Below are 19,495 nucleotides of genomic sequence, written 5' to 3' on the forward strand. Positions count from 1 at the left end.
TGAACTTACTACAATGATGGCGACTATGGGTTGTATGGTGGCAAGTTGAAGAGCGACAGTGACGCGCAAATCAATAAAATTTATCTTCAAAATACATTCACGCGATGCACCAAGAAAATGCAGACAAAAAGCTTACTTAGAATTAAAATTCAGGCGCAGTTCTTTTTCTAGCCGCAATGGAATTTATATGTAGGTATTCTTGGGGGGAAAGTGTCTTGAAAGTATTGATTGAAGATTGCGGAGAAATGTTGGGAGGAGTTTTGTGTTTTTCGTTGTGTGAACATTACCTATGGGTTTGGCTTGGATGGAAATTATGTTATTATGTTTGCTCTTCCATGAAGTTGATAAGAATATCCACATTTTATCTGTTTGAATTAGATTTTATCATTTTTAAATGCTTTAATGTTTTCAGGTGAACTGAATTTGAATTTCCTTCCGTTAAATTAAATGTCAAACTTTTTAAGGATTTTGTTTAAACGTCAAAGGATCGAGGATAAAGATTCTAAAGAAGTGAATAAAAGAAAATAAGTTCAAGATCAAAATCATCGCAAGATCTTCAAACTCTCCAATCTAATCAAATTTAATGTTCTCGCATAAATTCAAGGTAAAAGTTTCATTGGACTTTTATGGGCAGCTTCTGCAGCCCCAGAAAACAATCTTGCCAGAAAGTCTTTTAATTTTCTTTCGAAACACCTCCAGACTCGTAAATCAGCCTCGTGAGAAGCTTTGACCATTTTAGATGCAACGCTCTTGCGGATTTAAGTTGATTTTTTTGTACCATGAATAGAACGTCTATGTATGTTTGACTCATGCCCGCCTTCGCGCATTAAAAAAGTATTGAAGTAGGGAAATAGAAAAAAAAATGTTTTTACAGTTTCTTGCTAATTTTTAATGTCTATCTGAATTTCTTTCTGAAAGGAGAAAGAAAAACGCATTTTGTAGCTGTCCTTTAACGGAAATTTTTCTTAAAAAATTGAAAATTCAAAATTGTTGCTCATTTTCGAAGTAGATTTAATAATTAGCTGCTTAACCCTTTTATGAATAGAAAGAATAGAAAATTTTAAGCAATTAAAAGAGAGATTTTCTTTGATTCTTAGACTTTTTCTAACTTTCTGAAATCTCTTGAAATAGCAATGTAAAATTCTGGAAAGCTGTTTGAATTTCTGGAATATATGGAAAGGGTTGAAAGTAGCTGAAATTTGGAAAAAAAATGGAAACTGGAGAACTTTAGGGAAATGAGGGAAATTTAGGAAGCTGTTGGAATTTCCAGAGAAGTGAAAAAAAGTTAGAATTTCTAGGAAAGAGTTGAAATTAGTGAAAAACATAAAATTTATTTCTGGAAAATTGTTGGAAATTTTGGGAAAACGATTGGAAATGTTGGAAAGCAATGGGAATTTTTGGAAAAGTATTGGAATTTCAGGAGAAGATGATGGAAAGAATTTGTTTAGATTAGAAAAGTCAATCATAACGCGTCCAGTTATAAGAGTTGGTGTCCCACAACGTATAGAAGTTTTTTTATGCGTTGTAATGCGATTTGTGAGTAGTATTAGTATAGGAAAAGTCGATTTTTTGTAAAATTTAGCAATTTGACAGATTAAAATGCTTATATCTTAAGTTCTATTAGACCTACAGAAATTTCTTGACTAGTTATGGAAAGCTATTGAAATAAGCTATAATCTAACATATATTTCGATACATTTCAAGGTCACCTCCAGAATACAAAATGGCGGATTTTGGTTCTACCAAAACAGTTTTTTGCACTTTTCGTCCTCAAGGAATGGTTCTAGAAGTTTCTGATGTTCTAGAAAGTTGTAGAGTTTTGCAAAACCTTTAATTTGATACTAAGTTGAGTCAAATCGGACAAGCGGTTCAAGAGATATGGCTCTTAGAACTTTTCAAATTCAAGAATTTTTCAAATGGCTATATCTTCTAAACGGCGACATAGATTTTCTTCATTTTCGGACTGGTGAAAGATATTGAGTCAGGCTACAACATATCAAAATTTAAAGGAAATCGATAATGGGGATTCGGAGATATTACCCCTTAAAGTTAGGCAATTTTTGTTTTTGATTTTAGCGCCTCTTGCGGACGTTTTTGGAACTTGGAATGTTCTAGACAGTTGTAGGGCTTCGCAATACCTTTCATTTGATACCAAGTTGGTCCAAATCGGTCAAGCCGTTCTCGAGTTATATCGAAAAAACACTTTTTTCTTTAGGCCGCCATATTTGCTAAACCGCTTGACCGATTTTCAAGTATGAATTATCGATGAAAACGTCTCACTGAGCTCTATAACATACTAAAATTTCAGACCTCTAGCTATAAAGGAAGTGGTTGATGGTATTTCAAAATGGCGGATGGCGGCCATCTTGGATTTTGAAAATGCGAAAAAATGAAATTTTACACCCACATTTCTATAGAAAACTTCAAACCCGAAGTCTCTATCTGTTACCGTTCTCGAGTTATGAAGCAAAGTTCAGCGCAGAGGCCGGCAGGCCGGCCGGCGGGCCGGCCGGCCGGATCAAAAATTTTCCACCACCATTTTCGTAATGTGGGATGTCTAAAACGTGCTCATACCAAGTTTGAGCCCGATCTGAGGTGGTCGGTTTTTCCGACGATTACAATACTTGGTGTTGGCCACGAAGTGGAACACCAACTAATAGGCGCTGTGTGGTTGTCGAAAATACGTTCGCCTCAATTTCATTTAAAAAAAAATATAAACTAATTTTAAAAACTAAAAGGAAAATGCATTTTATTTTAAAATTATTTTATTTGAGAATTAAGTTTTATTTACATTTCAATTCTGTAAATTTTTTAATTTTTGTTTTCATATTTTTTGCTTTATTTTTCTATTCATCTAGTTTATTAATATTTCTTTTTTTGCAATCGATTTTTTATGTAAACAGAAAACTGAATCACTTTGTGGGACATTTTGATGAAAATCAATGGAACTGAAGTCAATTGTGGGACAACGACTGCATTGTTGCCACTTTTCTCCGCTCTGCGCATGCGTACTTTGTGGCTCTGGGTGTGTCGGAGGGGAAATGCCGGACAAGAGAAATAATATCGACAAAATCTCCTAAAAATGCATTTCCCACCCCAAATAATGGAAGAAATCCCCAAAAAGGCACCCCAATGGGGATATTTAATGCTTTTCCGGGGTATTTTCAGTGGAAAATAACGATGAAAATTGGAGTGAAAAATGCCATTTGTCCACGAAGGGGAAATACGTCCCACCATACGGCAATAGTGGGGGAAATCGAGTGAGCATCGCGTAAAAAGCCGCTATCGAGCGGGAGAGCAGCACAGTTTTCAGTGAGTCGTTGTAGCGTGCGGAAGAAAGTTCGTGTCTGTTCGCAAAACTTAATTTGAGATCTTTGAAAAAACCCAAAAAAAAATCAATCAAACATGAGGGAAATCGTGCACATTCAGGCTGGACAGTGCGGCAATCAGATTGGCGCTAAGGTGAGTGATTAATTTGTGATGAAAATTCGTGAAGGGAAATTTTTTTTCCTTTTTTTCTGCAACAAAAAAATGGTGACGACAGCGCGTTTTTTCTTCTTAACCAACGAACGCACAAATTGGACACAAATAGATCAATTTTAGCGCTTTCGGCGGGTGATAAGGTCCAAAGTAATTTCATTTTCCGACCATTACGTGATGTGGCTATAAAATGATTTCAGCTAAAATCGTGTGGTAAATGTGATTGTAAAGGAATTTAGGGACGATAAGCGCGAGGCGATTGAAATCACCGGCATTTTGGCCGCATCATACTGCTTTTCGTGGTGAAGATTCACAGGAAGTTTCTTCGTGTCCATATCTCAGCATATCCTGTGGATTTTCATGAGATTTTCCCACCATCCGCTCCCCAAATTTCCCTTCAATCGATTGCAGTAGCCCCCCTTTGTGCCGCACACGGAATTTCCGAGAAAATTCGCTGTGAAAATTGTGAAAAAATGTGATTCTCAAACGCGGGCGCCATCTGCGCGATTAACTTCCGACGCGTCTCAATTTTTTGAATTAGCCGTTAGGATGCTTCCGCTGGGGCGGCTTCATGGAAGGAAAAACACGTACATATCGCACAGGGGCGTTTGCCTCGGCCTCGATTTTGCTCAATAAAACCCATTGGGGACGTGGGTGGAGACCAAAAAATCGATTTATTGTACTCTCTGGAAAAATCTACAAACCTCAATTCTCTTGTGCCGCTCAGGGATTCTTATGTTGGCCATGAGGGGGTTTACCTTTCTTCCAATGAAGAGGAAAACAAATTCTTTGAGTAAAAACAGATGGATTTTTAATGTGAACTTTGATTGAAATGTGATCTCATTTATTCCACTGATATGCTATCTTCTTTATAAATTGTTTCATCATGTTTTGTCTGTTTGAATGTCTATTGCATCGTTGGAGAATGTTAACATAATTCTGTAATGTTAAAAGTTTGTTAACCCTTTATACCTTTTGGGTCTTCCATAGCATGCCAATTTTTTGTGTTAATGAAAACAATAAATATATTCATTAAAAAATTAAGTTTAAACAAAAAAAAATATATAAATTTCAAAAAGAAATAAGGCAAAAATGCTTTAAAAAACACTTAAAGATCATTAAAAATTTGGGAAATTGACTGAATAAGTCTATTAAATAAATGAAAGGAAAGCTCTAAAATCGTTTTATGACTTAAAAATCCGATAAGTGAGACGATAATTTTTTGGAAATAAGAATTTAGTATACATTTTTAATTAAAATAATTTTAGAAATTCTGAAAAATTAAAAATTTGTGCAGCATTAACATTTTCTTACACTCTCATTAAATAAAATTATTAAAAAAAAACTTCAATTCAATTCAATTCAATTCAATTCAAAGAAAAAAAAAACATTTGAAAGAATTTCGGTAATCCTAGCTTTACACTGTCTGGCGAACTTTGTAAAAAAAAATTAACAGAATTAATTAAAACATTTAAAATATTACTTTGTCATTGGATTATTTGATTAGACCTTGATTTGGTTAAAATTGATTTAATTACCAATAAAATTATTCCAAAAATATAACTTTAAAAGAATTGGGGTCCACACCTCGTTCTATCTACACGGTTTGACGCCCTTTTTATTTCTTTAAAGCGCCATCATTAAATGTCTTATAAGAATGCAATAAGAATAAATGGAGTATACAAAATATCTAGGATCTAAGTCGTTTACAAGCTCAGATCTATCTTCTGAAGACTCTAAAAGACTAACAGAAAAATAAATTAGCGCTAAAAATCCAATTTGATTTAATAAAATGAACAAATTGCCTTAAAGTAATTGTCAAAAACAAAAAGAAAGCCTTGTCTTATAAGAAATGAAAAAGTAAAGTTTAAATGGTCGTCTTTTCGCCGTCCATAGTCTGTTTTTGGAAATATGTGTCATTAAATAATCTAAAACCGATTTTGGGATACAAATTAAAAAAAAATATGTTTTTAATTCCTAAGAAAACTGTGAAGTTTAAACAGTTGTAAGTTAGTTTTTATGACAAATCGTTATGAATCATTTTTTTTTCATCTAAAAAGTTTTTTTACTTTAACATTTAACGGCTACTGAATGTTAAAAAACTCCATTTAGCTATTTATAAATTAAAAAGTCAACAAACTGATTTTTTTGTTTCCCTAATTTCGTAATTTCTATTTTTATTTTTAATTTCTCATGAAAATATCAAAGAAAATTGTTAGAGTGTTTAAAGTTAGAAGATGTTTTGTAAACATATGGCTCACGAATATTTCTTTTGCAATTTCCAACTGCAAACTAATATGTAATTCCATTTGCACGATTAGTAACAATAGCTGTGATATTTAGCTTACGTGGTGGAGTCATCACTAAAATTGGATTGATTTTTCATACTCTCTCTCTCGCGCTCTTCTCTGCGGTATAGTTTGCCGGAGAATGTTTCATCATGACATGTTTCGAAACACAAAATTCTCTCTCTCCGCTCATTGGACTCAATGATGATGATTCACTTCTCGCAGAAAGAATTAAATTGTTGATGAATGATTTAGAAGAGAAGGCGCAAGAGAGAGAGAGCGCGCGCCGAGGGAGCACAACCATGGAGGTTTTACAGTTAATTCAATACTTAAATTCATCCATACATTAATGAATTTTTCCTCATTTTTTTTCTACTTCTTCCTCGCCTGTCGCACATTACGAGAAAAATCACTCAATTGGAGAGAAAAAGAGAGTTATGTTGTTGCTCAAGAGAGAGAGTGGAGGGTACTGTTAAGATGAAGTTTTTAGGTGGAATATAAAAAAAAAATCTCAACATTGTTCCACTTGAAATTAATTACCTCAATTTTTGATGCATTCCACACCGGAGAGAAGGTGAGAAAAATCCCCCCTTAAAAGTCTGAAGAAAAATGTCGTTAAAAAAAATCCACACGTGAAGACGAAATAAGAAAAAAAAATGTCTTTCTAGCTCACGTGGAATTTACGCTAAAATAGAGAAAAAAAGTCTTCATTGGCTGGAAAAGAGAGAGAAAAAAAAGAAGATGGTCGTCTTGGGAGATGCAGAAAATGGTGAAAAGAAAGTCCACAAAGTGCGCGGTTTATCGACCTCACCTTCTTTCACTCCAAAAACCCAACACTCCGTGCCTTTTTATACCTTTCCAATGCTGCGCGGCTTTTTATTTGTACCGGCACTCCAATGATTGTGCAGATGTTTGCAATTAGCAGATGGTCAAATATTTGTGACACAAACGTACTTTTTTTTCTTGCCCTCTATGGAAAGCTCAAAGGCATTTAGTTTCCCCTTATTCCTGGAAAGTCGTAAAAAGTCCTGAGTAGGTCATAGAGTTTGAATAGTTTAGGGTAGTTTAGGAAGGAAGGACGAATGGGACTTTAGGTAGATTTTGTTGCCTGCTAAAACCGTTAAGATTTAACCGGAATTTAGAGTAACCTAACTTGGGGATAGATAAATCTCCTTATAAGTCCTTAAAAGTTCAATATTTGATTTTTTCTACTAAATAAAATGAATGGGCTTCATTTCGTTAATGTTTTCTGGGCCGGAACCTTGAATGGACTTCAAAATCTGGTTACCTTTAACCAGGATTACGGGTTAATCCTTATTGGTTCATCCTTAGTTTAAAAAAAAGTTTACAAACAAAACATTTTAATTTTTAAATGTAAATGGTGTAAAAGATATCTTGTTTTTTATTTCGTTTTAAAGGGCCCCTCAAAAGGTGTTAGACTTAGGTGTAAAATCCCATTACAAGTCATAAAGTTTCAGGTATAAAAGTTAATGACTTTCTCAAAAGGTAATTGACTTTGGTTTTCTTGGGATTTTAGTACCTGGATATTACTAAGTTTCTTGGGATTTAATTTTTTACGAAGAAGCCTTTCTAATTCAAATATATTTCTGGGACAGAATGAGGAGTCATTAAGGAAGAATTATCAGAAAGGAGAATTCAATTGCATTGAAAAAATTATATTCTATATTGTAAAATAATTTTTTTTAAATTAAAAATGCTTTTTCCATGTTGAAAATTTTCATTATTATTTTTTAAATAAAATTTTATCTTAAAATAGATTAAATCTTTAAATGAAATTCTAAAAGAATTGTTTCAAACTTTTCTTGAAAGCCCTGAAATATATTTTCTTTTTCAAATTGTAGAACAGAAGAGTTTTTATTTCTTATTTGATGTTCTCATTTATTGTTTATTATTTATATTAAACAAGAAAATATGTCTATAAAGTTTGTTTTAATATTTTTCATTAATATTTGAAGTCTGTTACTGGCGTTTTCTTATTTTTCTCTGAATAAATTTCACAAATGTTGTAAATGTTTCAGTTTCTCAATTTAAAATCTATGATTTATCTTCTTTTTCTTTTATTCAATTTGGATGTTCTCCACTCTTTAAAGTGTTTCTAAATTATCTAAACTTCATATTTTGGGGGTGTTTCATGTGTGTGTGTGTGTGTTTCAATGGTGTTTCAAAGCACCACTTTTCTGCCAAATAGCGACGTTTTGATAATTTTTTATTTTATTTTTTTTTATTTTATTACGGGTTCCATCCGTTTAGATGATTTCCCCGAATTTTTTATTGATTAATTTTTTCAAATTTCTCTAAAACATGAAAAAAAGAATTAGAAGAAAAAGAATTAAAATCACTTTCTTTTGAAAAGTCCTGTATTTGCGGCCCTGAGAGTAATCCCTCTTGACAGATTGTCAAATGATTTCCCGTCAGTCCTTCCCCTTACCAATGCATTACGTTTATTCTTTAAGAAAATAAGAGTAAAGAAGACTGCTGGATAAGCCCCTTTTGAAGCTCTTTTGAGCTCTCTTGAGTTACACAATCCGCTAATTCTCAATTAATTAAGATATTTTCTCAAGTGAACAAGCAAGAAAAACAAGATATTCTCGTGCATAGGATCATCTCTTTTCTTGTGTATAGGCTCTTCCACACATAAGAATGCTAAAGTTTTACCTCAAGATCACATCCACCTTGGGGTGCCAAATGGACCACAAAATTAATATTTATCATTAAATTATGCAACGAAATCTTGATTAAACAATAAAATATACCGCAATTCTGTGGAGAATTGCAAATAAGTCTCACAGACTCATCTTGATGTCGTGGCACGTCCGTCTTTAAGTGTCTATATATGAGATGCCAAAGGTAAAGCTAAATGGTGTGATTAAGAAGGTGGAAAAGAAGAAGAAGAAAAAAAGAAGAAAAACATTCACTTGATTTTTCTTTCACGTGATTCTTCAGAAATGGCAAAAAGATGGCAACTTCTAGTTGACGACGAGTGGAGAGAGATAGGTGTGGATTAGTTCAATGTAAATCCAGCCACTTTTGAGTCCGTATTTGTGGGCTGTATGATGTCATTTCTGCGTTGCGTTCACCATCTCAATTTGCATAAAAGATTTTTATTTATTTATTGAGAATTCAAAGCACATACACCACATCACTCTGTCATAAAAGCCTTTTGCTTTTCCATCTATTTAAGAAGTTTGTCTGAATCATTGTTACCTTGGGGGATGTAATGAAGTTTTTCTTATTATTGGATAATATTGTACGTTAGGTAGGTAGTTTAATGTCATCAACAACGGATATTTGAAGTTTAATAATCCGCAACCAAAAACTCATCATCCAAAAGCATCGTCGTCACACGTTTTGTTTTATGCTAAAAAAGAATGAGATGATTTTTCTTACATTCAAGAGAGAGAAAAACTAACTTGAAGAAGAAGGAGAAGATGAAGAAAAAAAAAAAAGATTGTCTCTAAATCCAGTAAAGCGTGACCAATTTTAGAAGACGACTTTTTCCCTCCCAAACCTCTTCCCCCCACATACAGTACACACAGTTACCAACCAAAAACCAAAACGTCTCTCGAAAGATCTCGATGGCAAAGACCCACAATTGACTCTTGAGGAGTGAGCAATGTAAGACGAAGTTGGAAAAAAAATATACATACATATAGGGAGACATGGGGCAAAAAGTTAGTCTTTTGGGAGAAACATTTTCCTTATTTCCCTGAAAATATTTGAGTTTTCCCATGACGACTATCTTATAGGAAATTTTCCGGGCTACAACTTTATCCCAGATGATTATGTTCTAACTCAACGGGAAAATGCATTTTCAGTCGATTTTCTGAAACCTTGCACTTATAACTTTTTGCCCCAACCATGGGGTAAAATGTTAATTTACGTTTTTTGTTCTTAAATTTTAATTTTATGAATTTATTTCATCAAGACACTATAAAAGCAATTGAGAATAAGATAATTGTGCAACAATTTAAAATTTTTTATAATAAAAAAAAATTATGAAATTGCACTTTTTTATATTGTAAGTGATTAAATATTAATAATAAAAAGTAATATAACATTTGTGCTGACTGGGAAAAAAATAAATAAAAAAATTAAATAAATAAGTAAAATAAATAAAATAATTAAATAAATAAAATAAATTAAATAAATTAAATAAATTAAATAAATTAAATAAATTAAATAAATTAAATAAATTAAATAAATTAAATAAATAAAATAAAGGTAACGGCCTTAAAAGCGCGGTTTCTAACTTTTTGCTCCAAGTGTTCCTTTTTAGTGTCAATTTTCTACGGGAAAACCTGGAAAATTTAGACTAGGTTCGTGTTCAGCAGATAGTTACTCTATCAAAAAATGCATTTGGATCTAAAAAATTACAGAGAAATACGTTAAAATACGATATTGAAATGAAAGGTCAAAGTAACTTTGAAATTTAAAAAAAAAAGTTTTTTTTTTTTAAATAAATCCCAAAATATTAGATCAATTATTACCTATAAAACTTTATAGGCTTAGTTAGAGTTAGAAAAAGTCCCTTTTGACTAAATTAGAACAATTACGAAATAATATTTACAGAGATATTGGAGATGTGTTGTCTTGTCTTTCTAACTTTTTGTCCCAGTTACCCCTATTTTCGTTCTTGAACGAAAAATTCAATCTCCACGAAATTTCTTCTTTTGCGTGTGTGTGGTGCAGTTTGTCAGGCCTTCTTGTAAGATTTTTTTTAAATGAAAACCCACCTCCGTTGATCGCATTAAAATACTCACAACAACCGCAAAACATTTACAATTCCCCCGCCGTGTAGACCGAAAAGCTCGTAAAAATGTTTCGAACCAAATATGGTGAAGAGCATTGAGATCATGCCGCACGTCGAGACATTCACGCGCGATTGGAAACTCGCGCAAAGACGTTTTTTTTTTTTTTTAAACTGTCTCTTCTCTTGACTTTCGAGAGAATTCTCTCCTCCATCGACAAGCCCTAAAAAGGTACTTCTTTTTTTTGCACAGAAAGTCACCAAACTTGCTCATTTTGCCAACACCACGCAATCCATAAGAAGAATATCACAGGCGTGAGATTTCTTGTGTCAATGAACGTCGTCCACCCATTTTAGCCAATTCAACAAAACTCTTCTACACCACTCGTTCCACCATCAATGGATATTTCTTCTTGTGCTATAAAAATGTGTCATCATCTGTCCACTGAACTCCCTCGAGGGAATATTTAAATAAAAGAGAGAAAAAGAAAAAAAAAAAACGAATGAAAAAGTCCCCATCGCGAGAATCATTAATAATTTTGCGTGAAAGTGGAGGAAATTGTGTGAGAAAATGCCACATTTTGCCTTTCATTGAATAGCAGGGGCAATTAGTGGGTTATATGGGAAAATAATAGGAAATTCCATAACGTGAACAATTTATTTTTCTGTCAAATAATGATCTTAAATTGACAGGAAAAGTAGGAAAAAAAACATTCAATCAAATTAAAAAAGTAGAGAAATTAATTGTCATGACATTATTGGGAACTTTTTTTTTGAAAAGAAAGTTTCTGACAATAGTAGATCGTAAGTGACAGATGTCAATTTGAAAGGATTAAATGATAGGAGTTATTTTAAAAGGAAAGAAATTATTGGAAATGTTACAAAAACAAAATTATATTTAATTTAATGGCTTATTGAGTTATTTGTAATTAGGTTAATGCAGTCGTTTCAATTAGAACAAGTACAGTGTGACAGAATGTCTTGGACATTTGATTACAAATGACAGCTGTCAATTTCGTAAGAGAAAATGACAAGGTTGAAAAGAGAATATCTGTTGAAATATTAAATAGTTGGTACGATGTTAGATTCACAAAAGATCAATAAAATTTAATAAATGAAATGTAAAAACAAATGAATAATAGTTGACAGGAAATTTTTTTTTGACATTTTTACTTATAAAGATGACATCTCTGATGCTTTGATATTTGATAGAAATGCTTAGAATCTCTTTCTTCAAAATAAGACTTATTTAGAAGTAAAATACTTTAGAATCCATCTCAGAAATAATTTAAAAAAAAAACAATAAAAAAGTGACAGCACATATTTGAAAGTTTGTACATGACATTTGTCTTTTATAGGAATGAAAAATATTTTAATTAAAGCAAGATACAGAATCTGTTTTCAATTAAATAAAATTAATTTGTTTCAATTAACAAAACAAATTGACGTGATGTTTTTTGACATTCAATAATGACAGCTGTCAATGTCAAGGAGAAAAAATCAAACTGAAATTGTCATCTGTCACTGTAACTTTTAATATATTTTCTTCAATTATAAAATAGTTCGAAAACAGTTTTCTTCAGTCAAAGATTTTTTGATATCTTGTGAAAGAAATCGTTAGATTTTGAGTTTTTTTTCTTAAAAAATCTGTCAAAATCTTAATGCAATTTTGAAAGTAAAAAAAAAATATTTCTGACAAAATCGACCCGTAAATTCTAATTTTTGAACTAAATTTTTTAAAGAAATAAATGAGAGCATAAATAATTTGCGCATGGCATGAAGAAACTGTTATAATTCAGTTATAACCAACATACAATGTTAAATAAATTACAAGAAGTATTTGGCAAAGTGAGATGAAGAAGAAGAGGATCTTGATTGATGTTCAAAGTGTTCAAATTGGATCCATTCCATTTCTTCTGTGCGTGTGTGTGTGTGATGATGGAAATGGCTAAGAAGAAATTCTCCCAATTGGATGCCAATTTGAACTTCTCACGTTTATTAGTTTTACTTTAATCTCACATTGTGGCATTATAGAGTGAGAAAGAGCTCTTTAAACTCTATGTTGGGTACCTACCTAAATTTAAACTTGACTGCAAAATGTGGCATTCTTCTGTGCGGGACTTTCGCGAGAGTCTCTTTCTCTCTGTCTCTAAAACATTCTCCAACATAAAATATTCCCAACAAAATATCTTTGGTGGCTATATGCTGCGTTGCGGGTAATACTTCTTTCAGAATATAAACGATGATGGAGCACCCGGTTGGTTCGTGCAAAGAGAAATCTACCTTCTTGTCGCGTTTTACATTTACCTGCTTTTTTGCTCTATAAAATGTTGAGATGTTTGAGGTCTCTGTTTTCGACGTGTGGGCGAAATGATTTTTTTTTTTTGAGTTTTATAAGGTTGGCATATTCATGAGATAAGCCATCAATGAGATTTCACAGCAGCACCAGCAGTTTGTAAAGAGAAGGAGGAGGGTATTCAATGGCGAGGTGTTTCTCAATGAATTTTCTTTCTGTAATAAATTGCTCTGATGATTTTCGCTGCCAATGTCGGCAAAAATTTCTCTCCACACATAAATTTTTTTTCTTTAATTTAAACTTTATTTGCGCTCCGCTAAATTCAAAGACGTTCGACATGCTTTTTGCCACATTTTCTGTGATTTATTGAACATTGTGTTTGATGTAATTGTCTGTGTGTGTGTGCTGGGGCAATTATTGAGTACTTTTTTAAGTTGATTAATCAAGTGTTGTGTCGTGATTTCAATTTTCTTTTTGGTTTTTTTTTAGCGGTGGGGCACCACCATCCATTTTATCATTTTTATTATGAAAATAATTTATTTTTGAGCACCACCCCATGCCACGTTTTCAACATTTCGTGCGCTTTTGAAGAGTATCTACCTACCTTACCTATATGTGCGGTGTATGTTTATTTGGTTGGAAAGAGGGGTGACGGTGTGGGTGGAACCGTGGCAGGTTTACCTTTTTTTTTGCTACTTCAAATATACACACTCTGTGTGAGTCATGCGAGTGTTTTCACCTGATGGGTGCGCGCGAGGATATGAATAAATCAATGGCAAATCAACCTAATGGTTAGGAGGGAGAAAGGAAGGAGGGATTGTTGTATTTTGAAGGTTGAGGATATCATAAAAATGACATGAAAAATATTTATGTGGAAATTATTACATAGGCAAAACAGTGCAGAAAGTTAAAGAGAGTAATTTGTCGTCCCAAAAGACGAAAATCACGCAAGAAGAAGCTAAAAAAGGAACAATTTTTCCTTTTATTCATTTTTAGTTCTGGGAGATTATCTCCGATGAGCATGGTATTGATGCCACTGGAGCCTACCATGGTGACAGCGATTTGCAACTTGAACGTATTAATGTGTACTACAATGAGGCATCTGGTGGTAAATACGTTCCACGTGCCGTTCTCGTTGATCTCGAGCCCGGTACGATGGATTCCGTACGTTCCGGACCATTCGGTCAAATCTTCAGACCAGACAATTTTGTCTTTGGACAATCCGGGGCTGGTAATAATTGGGCCAAGGGGCACTACACCGAAGGTGCTGAGCTCGTTGACTCTGTTTTGGATGTGGTGCGAAAGGAGGCTGAATCATGCGATTGCCTCCAGGGTTTCCAACTTACCCACTCACTCGGTGGTGGCACTGGGTCTGGTATGGGGACGTTGCTGATCTCAAAAATTAGGTAAGTTTTGATTTTACTTTTCTATATTTTTTATTTCTTTATTTATTTTTTATTTTTTTTGAAAAAATCTTCAATTTTTTAAAGAAGTTTTAAGTAGAATCTTAATTGATCGATCAAAGAGCTAGTAGGTTAGTTTCCTAAGTAAGGCTTTAGTTTTTTTTAGAGAAGACTTAAATTTTTCAAAGTCAAACATCATAGTTTTTGAAGTTAGACCTAACTGAATTAGGACTGAATGCATTTTTCTGATGATTTTTACTAATTTTAATGCCCTAAGACGATCAAAATATCCAACTCATTCAAAATCAAAATATAAACTTTCAAACCCTGCCCTTTAAAAACTAAGCCTAATTAAAAAAAAAACAAAAGCCTTGTTTAAGAAAACTCAAACCTAGAATAAAAAATCTAAGCTTAGATTACAATCTTTAACGGTGACCTTAAAAACGCAGAAAGGGATCAAAGCTAAGGACCTTAGTCTGATTTAAAAAAACCTAAAACCCGACCTTAAACTTAAACCCGGTCTAAAACAGTTAGGCATTGCTTAAGAAAAGTAAAACCTGATTAAAGAAATAATAAGCTAAGTTTAAAAAATCGAAGCATTAGTTAAAAAAAAAACTTATGACTTAGACCTAGCGTAAAAAAAAACTTAGTCCTAGCTTAGGAACTAAGAAGGCCTGGTTTAGCAAAACTTAGGCTTGGTAGCTTAAAAAACTAATCTGACTTAGGAAACTTAAGCCGAATCCTTAATAGAATTTTATCCTTTTAGTTGCTTTAATGTTTTTTTGTCATGTTAATATACAATAAAAAAAAAAACATTTAAAAAGTCCAAATTCGTAAAAGAAAGTCTCTCGGCGGTAAATGAACTCTGTTTTGACAGAATTTTTGGCATTTTCGAGATCTAATGAAATTAGGTTTCTAAAAAAAATAATAAATACACAAGAAACAATTTGAAATCAATTAGTAGGAATAAATTTACCGGAAAATGTCGCTAGAAATCAAAAAATATTTTTTTTTATAACTCCTAATTTTATCTTTTAAATAATTATTATTTCCTAAAAAAATTAACTTTATTAAATATTGAGTTAAACCTTTAAAAAAAATTCTAGTAACATTTTTTCCTTTAAAAAAAACAAGACTTAAGAACACGATAGGAAATAAAAATATTAAAAGGGATTAGAAAAACAAAATCTTAATTAGTAGGTAATTTTATTTATTTTTTTTTAATATTATAAAAAGTTTTAGAACATTTTTTTTCTTTAAAAAAACAAGACTTAAGAATAGGATAAATAATTTTATTTTTTTTAAATTACCTACTAATTATTATATTTTTGTTTTTCTAATTCCTAAATTTATTTATTTATTTCCTATCCTGTTCTTAAGTCTTGTTTTTTTTAAGAAAAAAATTGTTCTGAAACTTTTTTTATAGCTTTAGCTCAATATTTAATAAAGTTAATATTTTTTAAGAAATGACAATTATTTAAAAGATAAAAAAAAGTTGTCAACATCTAATAAAAAAGATAAACAATTTTCAAAATATCGTTAAAAAACAAAAAAAAAATCATTTTTTTGATTACTAGAAGAATTTCTTTCTTTTCAGTAGATTAGTTTTTTTTATATTTTAAATAATTATCATTTCCTAAACAAGTTAACTTTATAACATATTGAACTAGTATTTAAAAAATTCTAGAAACATTTTCTTTAAAAAAAAACAACAATTAATAAAGGAGATAGGAAATAAATAAATTTTAAGGATTAGAAAAACAAAAACCAAAGAAAAAACTTCTAAAAAAAAAAGCTAAATTGACAAATTTTCTTTTTGATTAATTTGCCACGAAAAAAAAATAGGGAAGAGTACCCAGACAGAATTATGAACACCTACTCAGTTGTACCCTCACCCAAAGTCTCCGACACCGTTGTCGAGCCCTACAATGCCACCCTGTCAGTCCATCAGCTCGTGGAGAATACCGATGAGACGTACTGCATTGACAATGAGGCCCTCTATGACATTTGCTTCCGCACACTGAAGCTGACGACACCAACATATGGTGATCTCAATCATTTGGTCTCACTCACAATGAGCGGCGTGACGACGTGCCTGCGCTTCCCGGGTCAGCTGAATGCTGATCTGCGTAAGTTGGCCGTGAATATGGTGCCGTTCCCGCGACTTCACTTCTTCATGCCCGGCTTTGCGCCACTCACATCGCGTGGTTCGCAGCAGTATCGCGCCCTCACCGTACCCGAGCTCACGCAGCAGATGTTCGACGCCAAGAACATGATGGCCGCTTGCGATCCACGCCATGGGCGCTACCTCACCGTGGCAGCCGTCTTCCGTGGACGTATGTCCATGAAGGAGGTGGATGAGCAAATGCTCAACATTCAGAACAAGAATAGCAGCTACTTTGTCGAATGGATCCCCAATAATGTGAAGACAGCCGTTTGCGATATTCCACCACGTGGTCTCAAGATGTCCGCCACCTTCATTGGCAATTCCACCGCCATTCAGGAGCTCTTCAAGCGCATCTCTGAGCAATTCACCGCTATGTTCAGGCGCAAGGCTTTCTTGCATTGGTACACAGGTGAGGGTATGGATGAGATGGAATTCACCGAAGCTGAGAGCAACATGAATGACTTGGTCTCCGAATACCAACAATACCAGGAGGCAACAGCTGATGAGGATGCTGAATTCGATGAGGAGCAGGAGGCTGAAGTTGAGGAGAACTAAATTTTTCCGACTACCTAACTAAACAAACAAAACAGCAAAGAAAGAAGAAAAAACAAAACTGGAAGCTGTCCAAGCGAGGTGGGAATGTGTAAGATTTTTTCGAATAATTCCTTGCAAAATTGTCTCTTTGTTCTCTGCCATTAATGGTTAAAAAAAAAAAAAGGAAAAGAAAAAAGGAAATGAAGTAATGAAAAATTGATGAAAAAAAATGAATTTCACTGCCCACGAAGAAATTTATGAAAAAAAGAAAAATATTTTTTAAGAGAATGAACGCTTGATACAAATCCCATTCCCTCACTTGAATTTTTTTTGTACGTTCCCTCCCACACAGGATCCCAATTCATCCATATTTCTGTTACATCCCTTCGAATGTTTTTTTGTTCTATTTTAGTTTGTCCAACTCTCCAATCAAATGTTTTAAAAATAATTCCCAAAAATGTCCACATTTTTTTCTCATATTAAAAAAAAAGATTTGTCTTTTTGTCCAATCGGATTTTTGTTGCTCACAAAGTGAAAAGAAAAAAAAAACGGAAAGAAGTTAAATTGTAGAATTTAAGCATTTTAAATTTAAAAATAAAAAAAAGCTAATTGAGCCGCTTCCGAGTCGAATTGATGTAACAGAATGTGAAATAAAGGTCTCAAAAAACATTAACAAAATTCTCTTTGAAAATTATTTATTAAAAATTTGAAAATTTTGGAGTTGATTCGGCGAATTTGAGGAATGATTTTGGGTTTTTTGGTGGTTCTCTGAAGGATTTTTTTTCTTGCGATTCTTGGCGGTCTTTGGCTTTATATTTGGTGAATTTTTTTGAAAGGAAATTGCTGAAGAGGAGTCTTCTTGGAATGAAAGGTAAGTTATTTAAATATGAATTTATTCAAAACCACTAAAATTGTATAAAGATTAAAAGGAGTTTATTCATTTTATTGGACACAATTTTTCTTGAGTTCTTTTGAGCTAGAATAGTTTTAAGAGATATCTGTGCATGGTCTAAAAATGTTCAGGAATTATCTAGAGGTAAGGGAACCTGGGGTTAAATTGTGAATTTTTGGGAGATAATATTTCCTGAATTCCATGGAAATATTTGAGATTTGCCATGACAACTATTTTATAGGAAATTCTCCGGGTTACAACTTTGTCTCAGACGATTTTTTTCTATCTCAACGGGAAAATGCTTTTTCAGGCCATTTTCCAAACTATTACACTTTCACCATTTTGCACCAACCCTGGGGTAAAATAATGAATTGCGGTTTTTTATTCGCTAGTCTTAATTTAATGAAATTATTTTAGCAAGGCACTGAAATATCTATTGAGAATGAGAGATTTGTGTGCCAGTTTAAACTTTTTTTTAATAAAAAAAAAAGAAAAATAACGTTAAATTTAAGAAATTTCATTTTTTTTTATTTAGTTTATAAAAATTGAAAATAGTGAGTGATCAAACATCCTAAATTGCATATAATGGTTAAGAAAACTGATTAAGAAAAATTTTTTTTTTCTAAAATTAAAAAAGTTATCTTAAAAAAAAACACTAAATTCATCATTTTGCCCCAAGCGGTAATTTTTACTATCAGTGTTCTACGGGAAAAATCGGACTTTTTTTTTGGAAAAATCAGATTAGATTAGTGTTTAGCAATAAGTTGCTCTGTTTAAAAATGCATTTGGATCAATAAAATTGTAGAGAATTTCGCCAAAACTGAATTTGTTGTTAAGAGGTCAGAGTAACTTTGAGGTTCAAAAAATTTGTTTTTCAAATGAAAGCCAAAATATTGGATAAATTATTATGAAACTTTCTAGGCTTAGGCAGGGGTACGAAATGCAAAAACATACTGACAAAATTAGACAGATTTGTACCCACTACTTCTTGAGATATTAATTTTAATTTTTTTCCGATTCACCATTTTACCCCTATGGCTTAATAATATCAATCGTCATAAAACTTTCAACTCCTGTAGGCTGGTAAGATAAAACGAAGTTTTTAGTTCCTAATCTAATTCCTCTAATCCATTTTGAAAACAGCTAATTAATTTTTTTTACCCTTAACCCTTTAAGGTTTTTTGGGTCATACGCTGACCCAAACGTGAAACATTTTATTTTTTCAATTATTTATGAATGAAATTGTTTTTCCATGTTACAAATGCATCAAATTCACGCATACGGGGTCAAAGAAGACGTTCTGAGTGAGAAAAGTCCTCTAAAAAAATTCATAGAATACAAATCGCGATAAAAGAGGGCATGTTTCAATGTTTCACGTTGGACGTTAAAGGGTTAAACATCCCCTTGAACACTTTTCTGGCCACGCATTTGAATAATAAAGATGTAAAAACTATTCAAATAGACTTTCTATTTTCGAAAGGGATCTATTGGGAAAATATGGCAAAGACTTGGTCGAAAGATGCAAACAATGACATCATCATTGTGTTTTTTGGCTCTTTTAAGGCATGAGACTTAAAATATCTCGTCAAAAGGCATCAATGAAACATCATTGCCCATGTTCCACAAATTTAGATAAAATTTAAATAATTGACTGAATTAAAGTTTTA

At 32.6% G+C, this 19,495-nt stretch overlaps 1 protein-coding gene across 1 annotated transcript; it reads left to right on the forward strand.

Moving 5' to 3' along the window:
• Positions 1 to 3,068: 3,068 nt before the first annotated feature.
• Positions 3,069 to 17,614, forward strand: LOC129794915 (tubulin beta-1 chain). The gene is made up of 3 exons (XM_055835852.1): positions 3,069 to 3,462; positions 13,829 to 14,238; positions 16,081 to 17,614. The coding sequence occupies exons 1-3, from the start codon at positions 3,406 to 3,408 to the stop codon at positions 16,955 to 16,957; spliced, it is 1,344 nt and encodes a 447-aa protein (XP_055691827.1). The 5' UTR covers positions 3,069 to 3,405; the 3' UTR covers positions 16,958 to 17,614.
• The last annotated feature ends 1,881 nt before the right edge of the window (positions 17,615 to 19,495 follow it).

The sequence above is a fragment of the Lutzomyia longipalpis genome, chromosome 4 (assembly GCF_024334085.1).
Source record: "Lutzomyia longipalpis isolate SR_M1_2022 chromosome 4, ASM2433408v1".
Classification (NCBI taxonomy): Eukaryota; Metazoa; Arthropoda; class Insecta; order Diptera; family Psychodidae; genus Lutzomyia; species Lutzomyia longipalpis.